At 55.6% G+C, this 25,452-nt stretch overlaps 1 protein-coding gene across 1 annotated transcript in view; it reads right to left on the reverse strand.

Annotated features, from left to right (window-relative positions):
* Nucleotides 1-1,609: 1,609 nt before the first annotated feature.
* CNGB1 (cyclic nucleotide gated channel subunit beta 1) overlaps nucleotides 1,610-25,452 on the reverse strand; it is a 59,166-nt gene continuing 35,323 nt past the window's right edge. The window contains exons 20-35 of the mRNA XM_054398842.1: nucleotides 24,572-24,670; nucleotides 23,448-23,605; nucleotides 22,423-22,599; nucleotides 19,816-20,024; nucleotides 16,420-16,470; nucleotides 16,229-16,315; nucleotides 15,324-15,388; nucleotides 13,771-13,893; nucleotides 13,340-13,481; nucleotides 9,619-9,778; nucleotides 8,338-8,435; nucleotides 7,524-7,607; nucleotides 6,348-6,466; nucleotides 5,500-5,646; nucleotides 4,413-4,608; nucleotides 1,610-1,819 (exon numbers count right to left, since the gene is read on the reverse strand). Coding sequence (XP_054254817.1) covers nucleotides 1,610-1,819; nucleotides 4,413-4,608; nucleotides 5,500-5,646; nucleotides 6,348-6,466; nucleotides 7,524-7,607; nucleotides 8,338-8,435; nucleotides 9,619-9,778; nucleotides 13,340-13,481; nucleotides 13,771-13,893; nucleotides 15,324-15,388; nucleotides 16,229-16,315; nucleotides 16,420-16,470; nucleotides 19,816-20,024; nucleotides 22,423-22,599; nucleotides 23,448-23,605; nucleotides 24,572-24,670 — 2,125 coding nt within the window. The remainder of the gene's footprint in view (nucleotides 1,820-4,412; nucleotides 4,609-5,499; nucleotides 5,647-6,347; nucleotides 6,467-7,523; nucleotides 7,608-8,337; nucleotides 8,436-9,618; nucleotides 9,779-13,339; nucleotides 13,482-13,770; nucleotides 13,894-15,323; nucleotides 15,389-16,228; nucleotides 16,316-16,419; nucleotides 16,471-19,815; nucleotides 20,025-22,422; nucleotides 22,600-23,447; nucleotides 23,606-24,571; nucleotides 24,671-25,452) is intronic.

The following is a 25,452-nucleotide window of genomic DNA, read 5'->3' on the forward strand; positions in this document are numbered from 1 at the left end:
TAGACCATGAGGGACTGGTGGTGCTGGAGGAAAAGTGGGCGTGGGAGCACTGGAGCAGGCTGCCCAGGGAGGGTTGTGGAGTCTCCCTCTCTGGAGATATTCAAGCCCCACCTGGATGTGTTCCTGGGTGACCTGCTCTAGGTGACCCTGCTCTGGACTGGATGAGCTTTTGAGGTCCCTTCCAGCTCCTAACATCCTGTGTGACTGTGTGATCTGGAGCTATCAGCTGGCTGCTAACCAGGCATTCACCTTCCCATCCAGCACCCAGTCCCAGCATGGCTGGGAAAAGACCTTCACAGGGGCTTGATTGCAGTGATGGGCAAGAGCAGAGTGGCTTCTCCAGGGCAAACATAGCCAAGAGCCAACCCAGTGACTGGAAGAGGCTGGCGACTGGCTGCTGGCGACTGGCTGCTGGCGACTGCCTGCTGGAGACTGCCTGCTGGAGACTGCCTGCTGGAGACTGCCTGCTGGAGACTGCCTGCTGGAGACTGCCTGCTGGAGACTGCCTGCTGGAGACTGCCTGCTGGAGACTGCCTGCTGGAGACTGCCTGCTGGAGACTGCCTGCTGGAGACTGCCTGCTGGAGATGTGGCAGGTGACTGAGGTCTATCAAATGAGCCCAGGGGACCACCTGCACACTTGTTTGCATGCTGTGGGCTCTGGCCAGGGAGAGGACAAGCTGGCTGGGAGAGGAGAGCCCTTGCTGTGCTTCTCCTTCCTGTCTCAGCTGGAAATCAGCACAGCTTCTCCTTCCCTGCACTTGCTTCCTGCCTCCAGGCAGCTGCTGCAGGTTGGTGCAACCCCAGGGCTGGAAGGGATCTTCAGGAAGATCTCACCTAGGCTTGTGCTCCTCCACCCCTGAAAGATGCTCATCAGGCTCTCACCACAGCAGCCAGCAGCTGTGGGGGAGGCCACCACCTCCCTGAGGTGGATGGCTGCCAGAAATTCCTCTTCCCAGAGGCAAACCCAAGGTGGCACCAGGCTGGCACCCTCGAGTATCTTGCAGTCTGTGGGCCTCAAGCTGCTTCTTGCAGTGTGATGAGGGCTGTGAGCTTGGCTTGTGAGCATAGTCCACATCTTTTCCACATGAGTCACCCTCCAGCTGCTGTCTGAGCCCAGCAGAGGAACCCCAGTGGGGTTGGGTTGTTGGGGTTTTTTTCCCTCTTCGTGGTGGTTCCTGGCCAGGCAGTGACTCAAAGCTGTCAGAGGTGAAGAACTCTTTTATCTCAGCACTCATTAACCACCCAGAGCCATAAAAAGCAAATTCCTTCAGGGCTCCTTTCTCCTTAAGGTTGGATTTCCAAGCATGACGACTGGGTCTGGGGAGGGAGACTGAGGGAGAAGATTCCTAAAGAGGCTCAGTAAAAAAAAAAAAATAAATCTCCAGAGCACAGAAAGCTTCTGTGGTGCTGGTGTAGGTGGCAGAAGGTTCTGTCAGCATTGGGTGAGGGTCTAGGCAGGGGGGGGAAAAAAGAGGCAGATACTATCTGTAGCACTCAACAAAGCCTTCAGCCACTGTGGGAAAGAATTAAGGACAAAAAAATGAAACCTTCTACCCTCAGGTGCTTGCCTGACTCCTAACTCCTGCTCCAGGACCTGCTTGGGGTTTTTCACTTCTCTTTTTTATCTTCTTCTTCTTTCTCTGAAATCTCAGCAGTGAGGATTTCTTCCTCCCCTTGAGCAGCAGAAATCACCTGGATGGTGACTAAATTATCAGCAGACTTGGAGACTATTGCTCCTCCCAGGGGAGCTTGGTGGGAGGTGAGAGGTGGTCTCTGGTGCCCTGGGGATTTGGGTGGTGCTGGGCTGGAGGTGGGACCCTGGAAGACCAGAAACAAGAGGCAAAGAAAAAAAAGAAATCCATCAGCTTCTGGAGATCCTTTGCCACAATGCCTGAGCTGTGCAAACCAGGCAGGGGGGGTGTGGAGTTTCACCACAACGGACCTCAGCATTTGTGGTGGCAGGATGAGGGACAATGGCTTGGAGCTGGGAGAGGGGAGAGTGAGAGTGGAGATGGGGAAGAAATTGTTGGCAGTGAGGGTGGGGAGCCACTGGCACAGGTTGCCCAGGGAGGCTGTGGCTGCCCCCTGCCTGGAGGTGTTCAGTCCAGGCTGGATGAGGCCCTGAGCAAGCTGTGCTGGTGGGAGGTGTCCCTGCCCATGGCAGGGGGGCTGGCAATGAATGACCTTTGATGTCCTCTCCAACCCAACCCATTCTGTGAATCTATGATCTGGATGTCAACTTCCTGCCCAAGACAAGTGAGGTTAGGGTTGGGCTCTGCTCCCCAATCTCAGGTGACAGAAGGAGAGGAACTGACCTAAAATTGTGCCAGGGGAGGTTTAGGTTGGAGAGGAGGCAAAATGTCTTTGGTGCAAGAGTGGTGAGGGATTGGCAGAGGCTGCCCAGGGAGGTGGTGGAGTCCCCATGCCTGGAGGGGTTCCAGCAAGGTGTTCAAGAAATGGTCTGATAGCCATGGCAGGGTTGGGTTGATGTTGGACTGGATGATCCCAGAGAGCTTTTCCAACCCCAACAATTCCATGATGCTATTTCCTCTCCTTCCATCACCTGATCCCAGGGAGCAGAGCCCAACCCCAACCTCACTGCAGCCTCCTTTCAGGGAGCTGTAGAGAGCAAGGAGGTCTCTCCTCAGCCTCCTCTTCTCCAAACTAACCAATCCCATGTCCCTCAGCTGCTCCATGCCCTCCAAACCCCTCACCAGCCTTGTTGCTCTTCTCTGGACACCCTCCAGGATCTTTCCTATCCTGTGGCACCGAGAACTGAACACAGTTCTCAAGCTGTGCCCTCACTAGTGCCCAGCACAGGGGCACCATCACCTCCCTGCTCCTGCTGGCCACACCATTGCTGCTCCAGGCCAGGCTGCTGGTGGCCTTCTGGGCCACTTGGGCACACTGCTGGCTCATCCTCAGACAGCTATCAGCCAGCAGCCCCAAGCTCCATCTCTGCAGGGCAGCTTTCCAGCCACTGTGCAGTCAGTGATGGAGAGCAGTGACTTGGCACCCAGATCACACAGTCACAAAATTGTCAGGGCTGGAAGGGAGCTCAAGGCTCAGCCAGCTCCAACCCCCTGCCATGGGCAGGGACACCTCACACCACAGCAGGTTGCTCACAGCCACCTCCAGCCTGGCTGCAAAAACCTCCAGGGATGAGGCTTCCACCACCTCCCTGGGCAACCTCTGCCAGGCTCTCACCACCCTCCTGGGCAAGAATTTCTTCCTCACATCCAATCTCAATCTCCCCACTTCTACTTTTGCTCCATCCTCCCCAGTCCTGTCACTCCCTGACACCCTCCAAAGTCCCTCCCCAGCTTTCTTGGAGCCCCCTTCAGATCCTGCAAGGCCACCAGAAGGTCTCCTGGGAGCCTTCTCCTCTCCAGCCTGCACAACCCCAACTCTCTCAGGCTGTCCTCAGAGCAGAGCAGCTCCAGCCCTCTGCTCCTCCTCCTGGCCCTTCTCTGGACACCTTCCAGCCCCTCCAGAGCCTTCCTGGAACAGAGGCTCCAGCACTGGACCCAGAGCTCCAGGTGTGGTCTGAGCAGAGTGGAGCAGAGGGGCAGAATCCCCTCCCTGGCCCTGCTGGCCACACTTCTGCTGCTGCAGCCCAGGCTCTGCTTGGCTCTCTGGGCTGCAAGTGCTGACTGCTGGCTCCTGCTGAGCTTCTCCTCCCCCAGCACCCCCAAGGCCTTTCCTTCAGGGCTGCTCTCCAGCCAGTCCCCACCCAGCCTATGGCAGTGCTTGGGATTGCCCTGCCCCAGCTGCAGGACCTTGCCCTTGGCCTTGGTGAAGCTCAGGAGGTTGTCATGGCCCCAGCTCTGCAGCCTGTGCAGGTCCCTCTGGATGGATCCCTTCCCTCCAGCCTGTGCAGGTCCCTCTGGATGGATCCCTTCCCTCCAGCCTCTGCAGGTCCCTCTGGATGGATCCCTTCCCTCCAGCCTCTGCAGGTCCCTCTGGATGGATCCCTTCCCTCCAGCCTGTGCAGGTCCCTCTGGATGGATCCCTTCCCTCCAGCCTGTGCAGGTCCCTCTGGATGGATCCCTTCCCTCCAGCCTGTGCAGGTCCCTCTGGATGGATCCCTTCCCTCCAGCCTGTGCAGGTCCCTCTGGATGGATCCCTTCCCTCCAGCCTGTGCAGGTCCTTCTGGATGGATCCCTTCCCTCCAGCCTGTCTGCTGCACCACACAGCTTGCTGCCATCAGCAACCCTTCCAAGGGTGCACTCAATGCCACTCTCCATGTCACCAACCAAGATGTTGAACCAGACTGGTCCCAGTGCTGATCCTTGGAGGGATTCCACTGGGACACAGACCCCACTGCCAGCCACTCTCTGTGTGCAGCCATCAAGGCAGTTCTTTATCCCACTGGAATGCTCCATCCAAGCAACCTTCCTGCCACCCTCACCTGTGCCCCCTGCATGGCCTTCAGCTCCTTCAGCCTCCAGCGGAGCTGTGCCAGTGGCCCTTTGCCCCCCAGCTTGCCCGTGGCAGCCATGGCAGCCTGGAACAGCTTCGGGGTCTCAGGTTTTGGGGGGATGATCAAGGAGTCTCCAGGGGCTCCTTTCCCTTCTTTGGGCTTATTGTTGTTCTTCAGCATTTTCCTAGAGGGAGAAGAGAAGGGGAAATGATTTCAGCCCAGGGAGGATTATTTTTATTATTATTATTATTATTATTATTATTATTATTATTATTGGAGAAAAAGAAGATTTTTTTTTTTTAACAAGGAAAGGAGAAGAAGGGGAGAGGATTTCAGCCCAGGGATGACGATGATGATATTATTGTTGTTGTTGTTGTTATTATTATTATTATAGAAAAAGCAGATTTACAAAAGCAAAGGAGAAGAAGGGGAGATGACTTCAGCCCAGGGATGATGATATTATATTGTTGTTATTATTATTATTATTATCATCATCATTATCATTATTATTAATGGAGAAAAAGCAGATTTTTAAAAGCAAAGGAGAAGAAATGGAGATGATTTCAGCCCAGGGATGATGATGATGATGATGATGATAATAATAATAATAATATCATCATCATCAACATTATCATCATTATCATTATCATTAATGGAGAAAAGCAGATTTTTAAAAGCAAAGGAGAAGAAGGGGAGATGATTTCAGCCCAGGGATGATGATGATGATATTATTATTCTCATCATCATTATTACCATTATCATTATCGTCATCATTATTAATGGAGAAAAAGCAGATTTTCAAAAGCAAAGGAGAAGAAGGGGAGATGATTTCAGCCCAGGGATGCTGCTGCTGCTGCTGCTGCTGATTTTTAGTGGAGAAAACGCAGATTTCTTTGAAAGCAAAGGAACTGCTGACACCCTGGGAAGGGCAGAGGAGCAAATCCAATTGATGTTGAAGCACCCTCTGAGCCCCCACCCCTACCCCACCTCCCCTCCTAACCCACGCCCCTCTGCTCTCTTTGGAACTCCTCCCCAACCCCTACCCCGGGCTAGAAAGCAGCAGCCCCACACTCACTTGGCCTTCTTCCTCAGCAGCTTCTGGGACTCTGGATAGTGCACCAAGATCTCATTCAGGTCCTTCTTGTCCAGGATGAAGAGGTTGGCAAAGCCATGAGCCACCACGTTGGCCGTGCGCCGGTTGCCCCCTCCAGCCGCCAGCAGGCTGAGAGGGACAAGGAGGGAGGGGGAGCTCAGTGCTGGGGTGGGGGGCACATCTCCCTTGGCATGGGATCCCAGCATGGTGAGGGCTTGGAAGGGACCCCCGGAGGTCATCCAGTGGCTGCCCACTCCTTGGAGGTGGTCAAGACCAGGCTGGATGAGGTCTTGAGCAAGCTGGGCTGGTGGGAGGTGTCCCTGCCCGTGGCAGGGGGGTTGGCAATGAATGACCTTGGAGATCCTCTCCAACCCAACCCCTTCTGTGAATCTATGAGGTGGATGGATGTCAACTTGCTGCCCAAGACAAGTGAGGTTGGGGTTGGGCTCTTCTGCCCAGTCTCAGGTGATAGAAGGAGAGGAACTGGCCTGGAATTGTGCCAGGGGAGGCTTAGGTTGGAGGGTAGACAAAATTTCTTTGCTGCCACAGTGGTGAGGGATTGGCAGAGGCTGCCCAGGGAGGTGGTGAAGTCTCCATGCCTGGAGGTGTTCCAGACCCTGTGGCCATGGCACTTGTGGCCATGGTGGGGTTGGGTTGCTGGTTGGACTGGACAACCTTAGAGGACTTTTCCCAACCCAAAGCTGCAATTAGCACAGCAGAGACAGCTCAGTGTTCAGGGTTGGGGTGGTGCTGGTGTCTCCACCTCCCACCCACCTCCCCCAGAGCTCACCAGCCAAGGTTCCCTGGCTCCCTGGCACTGCTTCACTCACCTGATTTCCCCAAACACAGATCCAGCTTTCAGAGTCACCAGCACTGTTGTGCCATCAGGTCCCCCCAGGACCTGCACCTGGCCTGCCTGGATGATGTACATCTCACGGCCAATTTCTCCCTGCAAGGAAGATGGGTGCTGTGTGGGGTGCCCAGAACCAGGGAGACCTCATGGATCTCCTATCTAGGTGCCCAGAATCAAGGAGACCTCATGGATCTCCTGACCAGGTGCCCAGAATCAGGGAGACCTCATGGATCTCCTATCCAGGTGCCCAGAATCAGGGAGACCTCATGGATCTCCTAACCAGGTTCCCATGAAAAGTGAGACCTCATGAATGTCCTATCCAGGTGCCCAGAACCAGGGAGACCTCATGGATCTCCTAACATGGTGCCCAGGAACAGGGAGACCTCATGGTAAGATGTTAGATCCTCAGAGGTCTCTGGGTTTGTCCATCCTGTGCTTCTGCTACTGCTGACTTGGCCTTCACTCCCAGAAGGACATTGAGGAGCTGGAGCAGGTCCAGAGAAGGGCAACAAAGGTGGGGAAGGGTCTGGAGAAGAGGGCTGGGGAGGAGCAGCTGAGGGAGCTGGGGAAGAGGAGGCTGAGGGAAACCTCATTGCTCTCTACAGCTCCTGAGAGGAGGCTGGGAAGAAGAGACAACTTCCACCTCACTCCAGTCTCAGGTGACAGAAGGAGAGGAACTGGCCTGGAATTGTGCCAGGGGAGGCTTAGGTTGGAAAGGAGGCAAAATGTCTTTGGTGCAAGAGTGGTGAGGGATTGGCAGAGGCTGCCCAGGGAGGTGGTGGAGTCCCCATGCCTGGAGGTGCTCCAGCAAGGGGTGGCCATGGCACTTGGGGACATGGTTTGGTGGCCATGGGGGGGTTGGGTTGCTGGCTGGACAGGATGATCCCAGAGAGCTTTGCCAACCTTAATGATTCTGTGATCCCAAAGCCTCCTCCAGCTCTGCAGGCTGCCTCCTGCTCTTCATGGCTGCAGCAGAAGAGCTCAGGCTCTGCTGGAGACCAGCTGCAGGATGCTTCTGCTCTGCATTCCCTTCCAAGCAGCAGCTCAGTGCCACAGTGCTGAGCCAGGACTGGCTTTGCCCACCCTGCATGGTCCTTAGTGCCCTGCCCAGCCATGACAGCAGGGCTGGGAGGGCACCTGGGCACCTCCTTACCTTCTTACAGACGTAGTCATTAGGCAGGTAGACCACGGATCTGAGCCTCTTCAGCATGTCAAAGATCATCTGCCTGTCACAGCCCTGAGCCCAAACACAGCCAATTGGATTCCAATCCCATCCCCATAAGCCCCAAAGGATCCTGCTTCCAAGCCTCAGCCCCAAGGCATCCTGCTTCCAATCCTCAGCCCCAAAGGATCCTGATTCCAACCCTCAGCAGCAAGGGATCCTGATTCCAACCCTTAGCCCCAAAGGATCCTGATTCCAACCCTCAGCCCCAAAGGATCCTGATTCCAGCCCTCAGCCCCAAAGGATCCTGATTCCAACCCTCAGCAGCAAGGGATCCTGATTCCAACCCTTAGCCCCAAAGGATCCTGATTCCAACCCTCAGCCCCAAAGGATCCTGATTCCAACCCTCAGCAGCAAGGGATCCTGATTCCAACCCTCAGCCCCAAAGGATCCTGATTCCAACCCTCAGTCCCAAAGGATCCTGATTCCAACCCTTAGCCCCAAAGGATCCTGATTCCAACCCTCAGCCCCAAAGGATCCTGATTCCAACCCTCAGTCCCAAAGGATCCTGATTCCAACCCTCAGCCCCAAGGGATCCTGAATCCAAACCTCAGCCCCAAGGGATCCCCATCCCAACCCCAGGGACTCCAGCAGATCCCCATAGACTCCCCCTCCCCAACTCCACAGACCACCCCCAGACCCACAAATGTCCCTACAGACCTGCAGCTTCTCCCCACCCCTTTTCCCCAAGCCTGTGCCAGCTTGGCAGGCTGTGCCAGCTTGGCCCCCAGGTGGCAGAGGGTACCTGGAAGAGGGCCACTCTGCTCACAATGTTGTAGTTCACATCAATGGCAATGTCCAGCCTCATTTTATCTGGCAGCTGCACCAGCAGCTCTGACTCATCTGTGGGGCAAAACAGAACACTGGCTGATGCCAGCCTGGCATCCAAGGGTATGGCCTTGGTTGGCACTGGGAAAGCAGCCTGTGGTAGTTTTAGGCTGTGCCCCTAGTCTGGTGGCAGAGGGCAGGGGCCAGCTGACTCAGAAGGGTCTCCTCCAGCCTGTCACAAAGCCACCAACTTGCAAGCCTGAAGCCAAGAGGGGTTGGAGAGCAACCCTTTGGTGTCCTGATGGCAGAGGCAGAGCAGTGAGACCAAAGCCAGGAGAGTGGGCACAGAGGTCCTGCCTAGGGAGGGATAGGACAAGAGCAAAATGGCCTCAAGTTGCACCAGGGGAGGCTTAGGTTGGAGAGAAGGAAAAATTTCTTTGCTGCAGGAGTGGTCAGGGATTGGAACAAGCTGCTCAGCGAGGTGGTGGAGTCCCCATGCCTGGAGGTGTTCCACAACCATGTGGCCATGGCACTTGTGGCCATGGTTTGGTGGCTGTGGTGGGGTTGGGTTCTGGAAATGCTGGCTGGGCTTTCCCCTACCAGACACCAGCAAACATCCACCTCTGGCTGCTCATGGACTACCTCTGTGACCTTGTCTACCTGCTGGACATCCTCCTCTTCCAGACTCGACTGCAGTTTGTCCAAGGAGGAGACATAATAGTGAGTGGCAGCCTCCTGCACCCCACCACTGTCACCAGGGACCTCTCCCATCCTCCTCACACCATGGATGGTGCTGGGCACTGAGCTCTCAACCCAGCTCTCCAAGCTCTCTCAGCACTGCAAGGTTGACCAGATGGCCTTCAAGTGTCCCTTTCAACCTGCTGCATCCTGTGCTGAGGCCTTGAGGGATCTGGGCTGGTGAGAGGTGTCCCTGCCCACGGCAGGGGGGCTTGGAGCTGGATGACCTTTAAGGTCCCTTCCAACCCAAACCACTCAATGGTTTTGTGATTCTGGGATTCAATGATTCTGGGACTCAATGATTCTGTGCTTCTATGCAGGGGAGGGGTGCAAAGTGCTGCCCCTTGGGAGTGCTGCTAAGGGCACACAGAGGAGGGGTGCAAAGTGCTGCCCCTTGGGAGTGCTGCTGAGGGCACACAGAGGAGGGGTGCAAAGTGCTGCCCCTTGGGAGTGCTGCTGTAGAACACACAAGGGAGGGGAGGGATGCAAAGCGTTGCCCCTTGGGGCAGGTGGGTCTCACCTAGCATGCCTTGGGAGTGCCAGGTGTAGTCATACCAGGTTTTCACCCTGTTCTGGATGGTTTTGGGGATCCTGTAGAAGTTCATGTATTTGATGGTGCTGTCCATGCAGCTCCTGTAGTAAGTCTGCCCGGCGGTGGCGGCGCCCACCACGTCCCTCATCTGAAAGGGGAGCAAGGGAAGCTCAGAATGGGGTTGGGTTGCAAGGGATCTCCAAAGCTCATCCAGTCCAACTCCCCCTGCAGTCAGCAGGGATGTGCCCAACTAGATCAGGTTGCCCAGAGCCCTCTCCAGCCTCACCAGCAGAGGCTGGAGGGAAGGGATCCATCCAGAGGGACCTGCACAGGCTGGAGGGAAGGGATCCATCCAGAGGGACCTGCACAGGCTGCAGAGCTGGGGCCATGACAACCTCCTGAGGTTCACCAAGGCCAAGGGCAAGGTCCTGCAGCTGGGGCAGGGCAATCCCAAGCACTGCTATAGGCTGGGCAGGGACTGGCTGGAGAGCAGCCCTGAAGGAAAGGCCTTGGGGGTGCTGGGGGAGGAGAAGCTCAGCAGGAGCCAGCAGTCAGCACTTGCAGCCCAGAGAGCCAAGCAGAGCCTGGGCTGCAGCAGCAGAAGTGTGGCCAGCAGGGCCAGGGAGGGGATTCTGCCCCTCTGCTCCACTCTGCTCAGACCACACCTGGAGCTCTGGGTCCAGTGCTGGAGCCTCTGTTCCAGGAAGGCTCTGGAGGGGCTGGAAGGTGTCCAGAGAAGGGCCAGGAGGAGGAGCAGAGGGCTGGAGCTGCTCTGCTCTGAGGACAGCCTGAGAGAGTTGGGGTTGTGCAGGCTGGAGAGGAGAAGGCTCCCAGGAGACCTTCTGGTGGCCTTGCAGGATCTGAAGGGGGCTCCAAGAAAGCGGGGGAGGGACTTTTGAGGGTGTCAGGGAGTGATAGGACTGGGGGGATGGAGCAAAAGTAGAAGTGGGGAGATTGAGATTGGATGTGAGGAAGAAATTCTTGCCCAGGAGGGTGGTGAGAGCCTGGCAGAGGTTGCCCAGGGAGGTGGTGGAAGCCTCCTGCCTGGAGGTTTTTGCAGCCAGGCTGGAGGTGGCTGTGAGCAACCTGCTGTGGTGTGAGGTGTCCCTGCCCATGGCAGGGGGGTTGGAGCTGGCTGAGCCCTGAGCTCCCTTCCAGCCCTGACAATTCTCTGATTCTATGATTCAATGATCTCCAGGGATGGGACCTCAACCACCTCCCTGGGCAAACTCGCAGTGTGCCAGCAGCCTCCTGGTGCAGAACTTGTTCCTCACATCCCATCTAAATCTGCTCTGCTCTAGTCTGAAGCCATTGCCCCTGGTCCTCTCCCTGCAGGCCTTTTCAAACAGTCCCTCTGCAACCTTCTTGTAGCCCCCTTCAGGTACTGGAAGGCTGCTCTGAGGTCTCCCTGGAGTCTTCTCCTCTGCAGGCTGAACACCTCCAGCTCCCTCAGCCTGGCCTCATAAGCAGAGGTGCTCCAGATCCCTGATATTTCCATGGCCCTCCTCTGGACCTGCCCCATCAGGTCCATGTCCTCCCTGTGCTGAGGGCTCCAGAGCTAGACACAGCACTCCAGGTGGGAGAGGTGTTTGAGCTGTTGGCATCTATCCATCCTTCCATCAGCCAGGCTGAGCAGCCTCAAGCAGCTATGCTGAGTCCTTGTAGCATCTGCCAAATCCCTATGGTCCTCCACTGATGCTGAGCAGCTGCTCTCACAGGGAAAACAAACCTGGAGGGGCAAACCTGTGGACCAACCCCATGGGTTCTCCTCCCTCCTCTACTCTGCCCTGCTGAGACCACAGCTGGAGGATTGTGTCCAGTTCCAAAGGGACAGGGAACTGCTGGAGAGAGTTCCAATGGGGGCTATGAGGATGAGGAAGGGCCTGGAACAGCTCTGCTATGGAGAAAGGCTGAGAGCCCTGGGGGTGTTCAGGCTGGAGAGGAGAATGCTGAGAGGGGAACTGATCAATGTCTGTCAATAGCTGAGGGGTGGGGGTCAGGATGAAGGTGCCAGGATGAAGGTGCCAGGATGAAGGTAGCAGGATGAAGGTAGCAGGATGAAGGTAGCAGGATGAAGGCGCCAGGATGAAGGCGCCAGGATGAAGGTAGCAGGATGAAGGTGCCAGGATGAAGGCGCCAGGATGAAGGTAGCAGGATGAAGGTAGCAGGATGAAGGTGCCAGGATGAAGGTAGCAGGATGAAGGTAGCAGGATGAAGGTAGCAGGATGAAGGTAGCAGGATGAAGGTAGCAGGATGAAGGCGCCAGGATGAAGGTGCCAGGATGAAGGTAGCAGGATGAAGGTGCCAGGATGAAGGCGCCAGGATGAAGGCGCCAGGATGAAGGTGCCAGGATGAAGGTGCCAGGATGAAGGTAGCAGGATGAAGGTGCCAGGATGAAGGTAGCAGGATGTAGGTAGCAGGATGAAGGTAGCAGGATGAAGGTAGCAGGATGAAGGCGCCAGGATGAAGGCGCCAGGATGAAGGTAGCAGGATGAAGGTGCCAGGATGAAGGTAGCAGGATGAAGGTGCCAGGATGAAGGTAGCAGGATGAAGGCGCCAGGATGAAGGTAGCAGGATGAAGGTGCCAGGATGAAGGTAGCAGGATGAAGGTGCCAGGATGAAGGTAGCAGGATGAAGGTAGCAGGATGAAGGCGCCAGGATGAAGGTGCCAGGATGAAGGTAGCAGGATGAAGGTGCCAGGATGAAGGTGCCAGGATGAAGGTAGCAGGATGAAGGTGCCAGGATGAAGGTAGCAGGATGAAGGCGCCAGGATGAAGGCGCCAGGATGAAGGCAGCAGGATGAAGGTAGCAGGATGAAGGTGCCAGGATGAAGGTGCCAGGATGAAGGTAGCAGGATGAAGGTGCCAGGATGAAGGTGCCAGGATGAAGGTAGCAGGATGAAGGTGCCAGGATGAAGGTGCCAGGATGAAGGTGCCAGGATGAAGGTGCCAGGATGAAGGTAGCAGGATGAAGGTGCCAGGATGAAGGTGCCAGGATGAAGGTAGCAGGATGAAGGTGCCAGGATGAAGGCGCCAGGATGAAGGCGCCAGGATGAAGGCGCCAGGATGAAGGTAGCAGGATGAAGGTAGCAGGATGAAGGTAGCAGGATGAAGGTGCCAGGATGAAGGTGCCAGGATGAAGGTAGCAGGATGAAGGTGCCAGGATGAAGGTAGCAGGATGAAGGCGCCAGGATGAAGGCGCCAGGATGAAGGCGCCAGGATGAAGGCGCCAGGATGAAGGTAGCAGGATGAAGGTAGCAGGATGAAGGTAGCAGGATGAAGGTGCCAGGATGAAGGTGCCAGGATGAAGGTGCCAGGATGAAGGTGCCAGGATGAAGGCGCCAGGATGAAGGTGCCAGGATGAAGGTGCCAGGATGAAGGTGCCAGGCTCCTTTTGGGTGGTGCCCAGTGGCAGGCCAAGGACCAAAGGGTACAGACTGAAACCCAGGAGGTTCCACCTCACCATGAGGAGAAACTTCTTTGGTGTGAGGGTGCTGGAGCCCTGGAGCAGGCTGCCCAGAGAGGTTGTGGAGTCTCCTCTGGAGGCTTTCCAACCCCACCTGGCTGTGTTCCTGTGTGCCTGGCAGGGGACTTGGACTGGATGATCTCTAGAGGTCCCTTCCAACCTTTCCCATTCTATGATTCTATCAAACCCTTCCCCAGCTGAGGCTGGGAACCACCCCCAGCCCCTCCCCATGGCTGCTGCTCACCTGCCCTATCATGACAGAGAAGGCAAACACCCCTGTGAAGTAGTTGAGCAGCTGGAAGATGATCTCAAAGAGGGTCTTGGGGTCTGGCAGGCCCCCGATGGTGATCAGGGTCTTGACTGCCCAGTAGTAGCAGCGGATGTAGCTGAGGGGGGCAAAGAGAAGACATCTCAGAGGGGTTTTGCAGGCATGAAGGCCTCCTTTCACCTCAGTTTCCTCCCCTCTCAGCCCAGCACCACACCTTGCTGCCCATCCCACCCCTCCTGTCCACCTCCCTCCTCCCTGGCTCCACCATCTCCTCCTGGACATCTCCAACCCTGGGCTTCGGGGCTCTGCTTCACCATTCCCAGCTGCATCCTAACACCTCCTCCTTCTTGCTCAGGCTCCTTGCCAGCAAGCTGTGCTGCATGAGGAGCCAAGCCCTGCCCTTCTACCTGTTTCCTTCTCCATCATAGACCCAGGTGGTAGAGCCCAGCCCTTCGTAGGCTGATGCCCAGTAGTAGAGGCAGGAGTTGACGTGCAGGCTGTACAGCAGGTAGGCAGTGGTCCGAATCACCCTGCAAGGAAAAGGAGCCAGCAGGAGGGGGAGGGGATCTGATGTCTGCCTGGGGGAGGCCACCCAAGATGCTTAAGGGACCTGGAGAATCCTTCTTACAAGGAGAGGTTAGGAGCTCTGCAGCTCGGAGAAGGGAATCTTCCCTGTGCTGATCAACAGCCAAAGGCTGGAGGTCAGGAGGATGCTGCTCAGCTCTCTTCAGGTGCCCAGTGGTGGGACAAGGGGCAAGAGGGACAAACACAGGAGGTTGCACTTGAACTGAAGGAGAAACTGCTGTGTGAGGCTGCTGGAGCCCTGGAGCAGGCTGCCCAGAGTCTCCTTTTGTGCAGACATCCAAAACCCATCTGGATGTCTTCCTGGGTGACCTGCCCTAGGTGACCCTGCTCTGGCAGGGAAATTGGACTAGATGATCTCCAGAGGTCCCTTCCAACCCCTCTGTGGTTCTGTGCAACCTGACCTGGGTTGTACCTGTGTTAGAAGGAGTGGGCATGGACTGGATGATCTCCAGAGGTCCCCTCCAACCCCTACCATTCTATAGCTGCAAACACATCAGATCCCCTCCAGCACCACAGAGAGTTTCAAAGCAATGAGCTGAGTGCTGTCCAGGTAGCTCCTGCCAGTGCAGGAACCTCAGAGCACCCAAAGGTGTGACCCTGCAGCTCCAGAAGAACCCTGGAATGGCTCAGGTTGGAAGAGATCTCAGAGATCATCTACTCCAACCTCCCCTGCCATGGGCAGGGACACCTCTCACCAGCCCAGCTTGCTCAAGGCCTCATCCAACCTGGCCTTGAACACCTCCAGGCAGGAGGCAGCCACAGGCTCCCTGGGCAACCTGTGCCAGAGTCTCACCTCCCTCACACTGAACAACTTCTTCCTCAGCTCCACTCTAACCCTGCTCTGCCTCAGCTCCAAACCATTCCCCCTTGGCCTGGCTCTAGACCCCCTCAGCAAAAGTTCCTCTGCAGCCTTCCTGCAGGATCCCTTCAGGTCCTGGCAGGCAGCTCTGAGGTGCCCCTGGAGCCTTCTCCTCTGCAGGCTGCACACCCCCAGCTCCCTCAGCCTGGCCTCCCAGCAGAGCTGCTCCAGCCCTTGCAGCATCTTTGTGGCCTCACTCCACAGCTCTGTGTCCTTCTCCTGCTGAGGACACCAAAGCTGGAGGCAGGATTGGAGGTGGAGGGTGTCACAAGGAGCAGCATCTCATCCACTGGTGGTTCCTCTTCACTCCCAGCACCTCTGTCCCTGCTGGCTCAGGGAGAGGTGATCCTCCCCGGGGTGGGGGGGGCAGCTTCCAGAACCCTCCAGGTTCCACCTGCATCAGAGCAGGTGGAGCAGGGAGAGTGGGAAAATAAATCAGGACCCCAGAATGGGTGCAGAGCAAGGGGAACAGCTCCACTGCCTCTCTCCCTCCCTCTCTCTCCCCCTTGCCCTCACCTGTAGATGTAAGCCTTGCTCAGGATAGCCTCCAGACGGTTGTTGAACTCAAAGAAGGCCATGTACTGGGGGGAGAAGGAAAGCAGCATGCTCCAGCTTCCTGCAGAGCCCCCCTGGCAGGGTTAGGTGACCCCCAGAACCCCCCCAGTGCCCTTCTGCAGCACCAAGAGACAGGGACAGGTTGGGCTCCATCTCTAAACCCTCTTCTGGTTTGAGTCCGGCAAGCCACAGCTCACCCCAACCAGCAGCAGCATTCTCCAGCTTCCTGCAGATGACCCTGGCAGAGTTGGGTGACCCCCACAAACCCCCCCAGTGCCCTTCTGCAGCACCAAGAGACAGGGACAGGTTGGGCTCCATCTCTAAACCCTCTTCTGGTTTGAGTCCGGCAAGCCACAGCTCAGCCCAACCAGCAGCAGCATTCTCCAGCTTCCTGCAGATGACCCTGGCAGAGTTGGGTGACCCCCACAAACCCCCCCAGTGCCCTTCTGCAGCACCAAGAGACAGGGACAGGTTGGGCTCCATCTCTAAACCCTCTTCTGGTTTGAGTCCGGCAAGCCACAGCTCACCCCAACCAGCAGCAGCATTCTCCAGCTTCCTGTAGATGACCCTGGCAGAGTTGGGTGACCCCCACAAACCCCTCCACATCCTCTCTGCAGCACCAAGAGCCAGGGACAGGTTGGGCTCCATCTCTAAACCCTCTTCTATTCCAAAGTGATGCTCTTCAGAAGGTCAGGGTTGAACTGAACCCCTTGGCCAACAGCTCTGCAAAGCTTTTGGGGACAGGATTTCCCATCCAGCTGACAAGGCTCTTGTGGCTGATGAGTCTGAAGCCCCAGCTTACCCCAACCAGCATGGGAGACTCCTCCACCTTGGTGCCCTCCCTGAGTTTGTCAGCCCTGACTCACCTTCAGGCAGCGAGGGAAGCGCAGGAGAGGGTTGACTCCCACTTTGAAGTAGAAGAAATCCAGGGGCAGGAGGGACAGGAGATCCATCTGGAAGCCACAGAGAGAAGAGCAAAGCTTGGTGGGGTGAGAAGCTGCCAGGCCATGGCTCAGCTGGGAGGCTCAGCTGAACAAAAGGGCACAAGGTGGCAAACCTTGAAGCGCTGTGACCTTAGGTAGTGCTCCCTCATGGCCTTCTTCTCTGTCTGGTGAGGGAGAGGAAGGAGACAGAGAAACAGGAAGATTGAGCATGGCTTGCAGAAAGGAAAGGCTTGGCCAGCATGGATGTGAGCATGGAGCAAAACTGGAAGTGGGGAGACTGAGATTGGATGTAAGGAAGACGTTCTTCCCCAGGAGGGTGGTGAGAGGCTGGCAGAGGTTGCCCAGGGAGGTGGTGGAAGCCTCATGCCTGGAGGTTTCTGCAGCCAGGCTGGAGGTGGCTGTGAGCAACTGAGGTGTCCCTGCCCATGGCAGGGGGTTGGAACTGGATGATCTTGAGGGTTCCTTCCAATCTGACCCATTCCATGAAGCTATGAGCTGGATGCCAACTTTGTGCCCAAGACAAGTGAGGTTGGGGTTGGGCTCTTCTCCCTAGTCTCAGGTGATAGAAGGAGAGGAACTGGCCTGAAATTGTGCCAGGGGAGGCTTAGGTTGGAGAGGAGACAAAATATCTTTGGTACAAGAGTGGTGAGGGATTGGCAGAGGCTGCCCAGGGAGGTGGTGGAGTCCCCATGCCTGGAGGTGCTCCAGCAAGGGGTGGCCATGGCACTTGGGGACATGGTTTGGTGGCCATGGGTGGGTTGGGTTGCTGGCTGGACTGGATGATCCCAGAGAGCTTTGCCAACCTTAATGATTCTGTGATCCCAAAGCCTCCTCCAGCTCTGCAGGCTGCCTCCTGCTCTTCATGGCTGCAGCAGAAGAGCTCAGGCTCTGCTGGAGACCAGCTGCAGGATGCTTCTGCTCTGCATTCCCTTCCAAGCAGCAGCTCAGTGCCACAGTGCTGAGCCAGGACTGGCTTTGCCCACCCTGCATGGTCCTTAGTGCCCTGCCCAGCCATGACAGCAGGGCTGGGAGGGCACCTGGGCACCTCCTTACCTTCTTACATATAAGTCTCCATGTCTGGAGGTTTTTGCAGCCAGGCTGGAGGTGGCTGTGAGCAACCTGCTGTGGTGTGAGGTGTCCCTGCCCATGGCAGGGGGGTTGGAGCTGGCTGAGCCTTGAGCTCCCTTCCAGCCCTGACAGCTCTGTGATGATTCTATGACCAACAGAGAATCGTTAAGGTTGGAAAGGACCTTTAAGACCAAGTCCAACTGCACCCCAGGAGTCCAAATGTAACCCAATGACCACACATTCCCTGCCTGGGAAGGGGAACAGAGCAAGAGGAGTCAAAGGCCTGGCCACATCCCATGTTCCCATCCTATGAGGGCATTCCAAGGTCATTTTGCATCCTGAAACCTGGGAAGGGGAACAGAACAAGAAGAATCAAAGGCAGGGCTGTCCTGTGGATCAGCATCCCCCATGGATGGGGCTGCCAAGGACCATATTCTTTCTAGATCATGGGATCATTAAGGTTGGAAAAGCCCTCCAGGATCATCCATTCCAAGCAGCAACCCAACCCCACCATGGCCATCAAACCATGGCCGCAAGTGCCATGGCCACAGGGTTCTGGAACCCCTCCAGGCATGGGGACTCCACCACCTCCCTGGGCAGCCTCTGCCAATCCCTCACCACTCTTGCACCAAAGACATTTTGCCTCCTCTCCAGCCTAAGCCTCCCCTGGTGAAACTTGAGGCCATTTTCTCTTGTCCTATCCCTCCCTAGGCAGGACCTCTGTGCCCACTCTCCTGGCTTGGTCTCACTGCTCTGTCTCTGAGAGCCATCAGACAAGCAAAGGGTTGCTGTCCATTACCAACAAGCTGGGAACTGTTTTTTTTAGTGCATGCCACTCATGAAAGTGTTTGGGTTGGAGGAGACCTCTAAGATCATTCAGTCCAACCAGCAACCCAACCCCACCATGGCCATCAACCCATGGCCACAAGTGCCACCCCTTGCTGGAACCCCTCCAGGCATGGGGACTCCACCACCTCCCTGGGCAGCCTGTGCCAATCCCTCACCACTCTAGCACCAAAGATGGTGTTGATTCCAGGGGTTACAAATGGACTGCCAGATTCTCCACCACATGGCAAGAGAGATGCTTGCAGTCCTCCAAGAGTGGGCACAGCCCTGATGGCCACAGGAATCACTGAAGCGCTGAATCAATGAATCAATGAATCTCAGAATCAATGAATCTCAGAATCTCAGAATCTCAGAATCTCAGAATCTCAGAATCTCAGAACCAATGAATCTCAGAATCAATGAATCTCAGAATCAATGAATCTCAGAATCAATGAATCTCAGAATCAATGAATCTCAATCAATGAATCTCAGAATCAATGAATCTCAGAATCAATGAATCTCAGAATCAATGAATCTCAGAATCAATGAATCAATGTATCTCAGAATCAATGAATTAATGAATCAATGAATCTCAGAATCAATGTATCTCAGAATCAATGAATCAATGAATCAATGAATCTCAGAATCAATGAATCAATGAATCAATGAATCTCAGAATCAATGAATCTCAGAATCAATGAATCAATGTATCTCAGAATCAATGAATCTCAGAATCAATGAATCTCAGAATCAATGAATCTCAGAATCAATGAATCTCAGAATCAATGAATCTCAGAATCTCAGAATCAATGAACCACTGAATCAATGTATCATTGAACCACTGAATCAATGTATCATTGAACCACTGAATCAATGTATCATTGAACCACTGAATCAATGTATCATTGAACCACTGAATCAATGCATCATTGAACCACTGAATCAATGAATCAATGAATCTCAGAATCAATGAGTCAATGAATCACTGAACCATTGAATCAAAGAATCATTTAATTGATTAATCATTGAATCATCAGATCATTGAATCATCGAATCATTGAATCAATGAATCAATAAATCATTGAGCCACTGAATTTTAGAATCTCAGAATCAATAAATCAATGGATCAATGGATCAAATGATCAATGGATCAGCAAATCATAGAATCATAGAATCAATGAATCAATGAACCATTGAACCACTGAATCTCAGAATCAATGAATCAATGAATCTCAGAATCAATGAAACATTGAATCAATGAAACATTGGCTCATAGCATCATTGGATCAATGAAGCATTGAATCATAGAATCCCAGAATCATTGAATCCCAGAATCACAAAACCATTGAGTGGTTTGGGTTGGAAGGGACCTTAAAGGTCATCCAGCTCCAAGCCCCCCTGCCGTGGGCAGGGACACCTCTCACCAGCCCAGATCCCTCAAGGCCTCAGCACAGGATGCAGCAGGTTGAAAGGGACACTTGAAGGCCATCTGGTCAACCTTGCAGTGCTGAGAGAGCTTGGAGAGCTGGGTTGAGAGCTCAGTGCCCAGCACTGGTGTGAGGAGGATGGGAGAGGTCCCTGGTGACAGTGGTGGGGTGCAGGAGGCTGCCACTCACTATTATGTCTCCTCCTTGGACAAACTGCAGTCGAGTCTGGAAGAGGAGGATGTCCAGCAGGTAGACAAGGTCACAGAGGTAGTCCATGAGCAGCCAGAGGTGGATGTTTGCTGGTGTCTGGTAGGGGAAAGCCCAGCGGACGGGGATCAGCCAGCAGTTCCAGTTCCAGGCCAGGACGACGAAGAAGAGCCACAGCACATACATCAGATCTGCACACAGGACACCACACCAGGGTCAGCTGGGCACACCTCAGCCTTGGCAATCCCCCCCAGACACACAGAATCTCACAGGGAATTGGGTTGGAAGGGACCCTCCAAGGGCATCCTGTCCACCCCCTGCAGGCAGCAGGGACAGCTCCAGCTGGAGCAGGGACACAGCCAGGCTGAGCTTGAATGGCTCCAGGGATGGAGCCTCCAGCACCTCCCTGGGCAACCTGTGCCAGTGTCTGCCCAGCCTCCCTGGGCACAACTTCCTCCTGAGCTCCAACCTGACTCTGCCCTGCTCCACTTCCAAACCATTGCCCCTGGGCCTATCCCCACAGCCCCTTCTGAACAGTCCCTCCCCAGCCTGCCTGCAGCTCCCCTGCAGAGCTTCAGCTGCAGCTCTCAGCTCTCCCTGCAGCCTTCTCTTCTGCAGGCTGCACAGCCCCAACTCTCCCAGCCTGGCCCCACAGGAGAGAAGTTCTGCAGCCCTCTGATCATCTTGGTGGTCTCCTCTGAACCCTCTCCATCATCTCTTCTGTGGAGAGCCCCAGAGCTGAACACAGCACCCCAGGTGAGGTCTCACCAGAGCAGAGTGGCAGAATCACCTCTCTGGGTCTGCTGGCCAGACCCAGGGCTTCATCCCCTGCCTTGCTCTGTGTGCAAGGAGGACACCTGCAGGAGGTCTCTTTTCAGCACCATTTAACTGCAGCTGAGCTGGGCTCCAGGTGCAAGGCGAGTGCCAGCAACCTGCAGAGCACATTGCTTGTTGTCCAAACCCCTCACAGAAGCAGAGCACTTTTGAGGTCAGGAGAGACCTCTGAGGTCATAGAATCCTACAATGGGTTGGGTTGGAAGAGGCCTTAAAGGTCATCCAGTTCCAACATCCCTGCCATGGGCAGGGGACACCTCCTGCTAGACCTCATCCAGCCTGGCCTGGAACACCTCCAGGCAGGGGGCAGCCACAGCCTCCCTGGGCAACCTGTGCCAGTGGCTCCCCACCCTCACTGACAACAATTTCTTCCTCATCTCCAGCCTCAGCCTCCCCTCTGCCAGCTCAAAGCCATTGTCCCTCGTCCTGGCACTGCAATCCCTCCTGGGTTTAGCAGGAAAAGGGGGAATGGAGGAGGAAAAGGGGGAATGGAGGAGGAAAAGGGGGATGGAGGAGGAAAAAGGGGGATGGAGGAGGAAAAGGGGGAATGGAGGAGGAAAAGGGGGGATGGAGGAGGAAAAGGGGGGATGGAGGAGGAAAAGGGGAATGGAGGAGGAAAAGCGGGGATGGAGGAGGAAAAGGGGGGATGGAGGAGGAAAAAGGGGGATGGAGGAGGAAAAGGGGGAATGGAGGAGGAAAAGGGGGATGGAGGAGGAAAAGGGGGATGGAGGAGGAAAAGGGGGAATGGAGGAGGAAAAGGTGGATGGAGGAGGAAAAGGGGGATGGAGGAGGAAAAGGGGGATGGAGGAGGAAAAGGGGAAATGGAGGAGGAAAAGGGGAATGGAGGAGGAAAAGGGGAATGGAGGAGGAAAGGGGGAATGGAGGAGGAAAAGGGGGATGGAGGAGGAAAAGGGGGAAGGAGGAGGAAAAGGGGGATGGAGGAGGAAAAGGGGGAAGGAGGAGGAAAAGGGGGAAGGAGGAGGAAAAGGGGGAAGGAGGAGGAAAAGGGGGAAGGAGGAGGAAAAGGGGGATGGAGGAGGAAAAGGGGGATGGAGGAGGAAAAGGGATGGAGGAGGGGAGAAGTGGGAATGCAGGAGGAAGAAAGTGGGAATGGAAGGGGAAAAGTGGGAATGGAGGAGGGGAAAAATGGGAATGGAGGAGGAAAAAAGTGGGAATGGAGGAGGAAAAAAGTGGAAATGCAGGAGGAAAAAAGTGGAAATGCAGGAGGAAAAGGGGAAAGGTAGGAGGAAAAGGGGAAATGCAGGAGGGAAAAAGTGGAAATGTAGGAGGAAAACTAAAAAGTCAGGAAGAAAGCTGGAAATTCAGGAGGGAAACTAAAAATTCAGGAGGAAAACTGGAAACTTGAAGGAAAATCTGACATTTTAGAGGGGAAGCAGAAATTCAGGAGGGGAAGCAGAAATTCAGGAGGGGAAGCAGAAATTCAGGAGGGGAAGCAGAAATCTAAGAGGGAAAGCAGAAATCTAAGAGGGGAAGCAGAAATCTAAGAGGGGAAGCAGAAATCTAAGAGGGGAAGCAGAGATTCAGGAGTTGGGAAACCCTGTGCACTGCAGGGGGGCTTAAAACTCAGAGTTTTGGGTTTAGGTCAATTTCTCCTTCCTTTCTCACCCTCCCTTCTCTACAAGGTCTCCTCTTTCAAGCCTCCTGCTCTCCTCAGCCCTCTCCCTTGCCCTCCTCAGCCCTCTCCCTTGCCCCACCGCTCCCAGCCGGGGCTGCTGCCCGTGCCCCACCACTCACTGGTGAGAGGGTCGATGCTGCTGGGGAACTGGTAGCTCCTCAGGTGTTCCAGCCAGGGGGGGTGCTTGAAGGTGCAGCACAGCATCTGGCAGTAGTGCTCAGCTCCTGCTGCCTTGTCCCCCTCCAGAGCCCCTCCTGGGGGAGGCGGCGCTGCTGCAAGCACTGCTTTGGTGGGGGCTGGGAGAGGTGACTCAGTTATTTGACAGGGTAGGAAAAACAAAAATCACAGAACCACAGAAGTTGGAAGAGACCTTGGAGATTCATCAAGTCCCAGCCACTCACCCCTAGGAGCTCACAGTGCCACCAGTGCTGCTGAGCCACCACCACCCAACCACCTCCCTCAGCACAGCATCCAGGTGTTGAAACACCTCCAGGCATGGAGACTCCACCACCTCCCTGGGCAGCCTGGGCCAGGGCCTGAGAACCCTTTCTGGGGAGAAATTTTTCCTCGTCTCCAACTTGAACCTCCCCTGGAGCAGCTTGAGGCTGTTTCCTCTTGCCTTTTCCCTTGCTGCATGTGAGAAGAGCCCAAGCCCCACCTGCCTCCAGCCTCCTTTGAGGGAGCTGTAGAGGACAATGAGGTCTCCCCTCAGCCTCCACTTCTGAAGACTGAACAACCTCAGTTCCAGTTCCCTCAGTTGCTCCTCAGAGGATCTGTGTTCAAAGCCTCTTAGTTGGTCTGGACCCACTCCTGCTCCTCACTGTCCTTCTGGGAGTGAGGAGCCCAACACTGAGCCCAGGATTTGAGGTGCTGAGCAGAGAGGGACAACCACATCCCTTGACCTGCTGGCCACACCAGTCTTGATGCAAGCCAGGATGCCATTGGCCTTCTTGGCCACCTGGGCACGCTGCTGCCTCACCTTCAGGTGGCCATCAATCATCACCCCAAGGTCCTTCTCCACCAAGCAGCTTCCCAGCCCCTCTGCCCCGAGCCTCTTAACTTTCCCTCCAAGGTCTTGCAACTTTCTCCCCGCGCCCGGAGCCACCACTTCAGCACTCCCCCACCTTACCCAGCCTGAACTCACATGCCACAGGGCTGTCCTCATCTGAGGTGACATCAGGGTCAGTCAGCTTCTCCTTCACCTTCTCAGTCCTCTCTTTGAAGAGCTTCACCAGCTCCTGGAGCCGGCTGTTGATGAGGGCGCTGCTGGTGCTGCTGGCCGAGCCGATGCGCTCGGGGAGGCTGCAAAGGAGACCCAGCAGGCATTTCATGCAGGTAGAGAAGCCCAAGGGCAGCTTCCCAACCCCATTTTTCACCTCCAGGTTCCTAAAAGTCAGATTTCCCCAAGTTCAAGTGGCTGCTGTGTCAGCTGAAGAAGCCAAGGTTAAGGTGGTGTCAGAAAGACACCATCCGAGGCTCCATCCTGGCCCTGGGGTCTGAGATGCCCTCAAAGGGGGGTGGGAAGCAGCAACAAGACCAAGGGCAAGGTCCTGCAGCTGGGGCAGGGCAATCCCAAGCACTGCTATAGGCTGGGCAGGGACTGGCTGGAGAGCAGCCCTGAAGGAAAGGCCTTGGGGGTGCTGGGGGAGGAGAAGCTCAGCAGGAGCCAGCAGTCAGCACTTGCAGCCCAGAGAGCCAAGCAGAGCCTGGGCTGCAGCAGGAGAAGTGTGGCCAGCAGGGCCAGGGAGGGGATTCTGCCCCTCTGCTCCACTCTGCTCAGACCACACCTGGAGCTCTGGGTCCAGTGCTGGAGCCTCTGTTCCAGGAAGGCTCTGGAGGGGCTGGAAGGTGTCCAGAGAAGGGCCAGGAGGAGGAGCAGAGGGCTGGAGCTGCTCTGCTCTGAGGACAGCCTGAGAGAGTTGGGGTTGTGCAGGCTGGAGAGGAGAAGGCTCCCAGGAGACCTTCTGGTGGCCTTGCAGGATCTGAAGGGGGCTCCAAGAAAGCTGGGGAGGGACTTTAGAGGGTGTCAGGGAGGGATAGGACTGGAGGGGATGGAGCAAAAGTAGAAGTGGGGAGATTGAGACTGGATGTGAGGAAGAAATTCTTGCCCAGGAGGGTGGTGAGAGGGGGAGCATCTCTTGTTGCACAGCACTGCTCCTGCTGTGGTACAGCTCCCTCTCCCTTTGCTATCCCAGCCTTCTCAGGACCTTTGCTGCTTCCACCCAGCCCCTGGGGACCCTTGGTACCACCACCACCACCACCACACACCTTTTCCTCTGCTCCTTGTCCCAGTCCAGCAGCACTTGGGCAGCCAACTGGCTCCCTGCTCCCTGCTCCAGAGCATCCTCTGGAGCCAGCAGCCTTCTCCTGGGGACACAAACAGAGCAGCTAAAACTTAGCTTCTTCCCCATCCTCAAGCCTGCTCCTCTCCTTCCTCCTCCTCCTCCTCCTCCCAGGTCTCACTGGTTTCCATTTCCCTTCCTCCTTCCAGGGTCAGCTTTCCCTTAGTTCTTGGCATTGCCTAAAGCCAAGGGGAGCAAACCACCCTGCTCCTTTGCCCTCTTTCTTCTTGGGCACCCCCACCAAGCCACTTGGTCCATTTTGAAACCCATTTTGGGCAGCAGGCAGGGTGCACAGAGGGCAGGCACCACCCTGTGCTGGTCCCCAGTGCACCACTGCAGTTGGAGAGGCAAGCTTGGAGAACGCAGTACCAGGAAAGGGGAGCAAGAAAGTGGAATCTGGACAGAAGAGAGAAGGTTCTGGGGACACCACCTGGCTCTGAGCTGGCTCCAGAGCACCTTAAACCACCAAGATGAGGAGTGAAGAGCAGAGCAGCTCTCTGATGGACTCTCTAATGGACCCCTGCAAAGCCAAGTGTGGCTCCAGGTTCAAGAGGAGCCCAAGAAACACTGTCCTGGTAATGCTGAGCCAGCACAGGAGACATCCCAGAGCCACAGAGCTGTCAGGGCTGGAAGGGAGCTCAAGGCTCAGCCAGCTCCAACCCCCTGCCATGGGCAGGGACACCTCACACCACAGCAGGTTGCTCACAGCCACCTCCAGCCTGGCTGCAAAAACCTCCAGGCAGGAGGCTTCCACCACCTCCCTGGGCAACCTCTGCCAGGCTCTCACCACCCTCCTGGCCAAGAATT

The sequence above is a fragment of the Indicator indicator genome, unplaced genomic scaffold, assembly GCF_027791375.1.
Source record: "Indicator indicator isolate 239-I01 unplaced genomic scaffold, UM_Iind_1.1 iindUn_scaffold_136, whole genome shotgun sequence".
Taxonomy (NCBI): Eukaryota; Metazoa; Chordata; class Aves; order Piciformes; family Indicatoridae; genus Indicator; species Indicator indicator.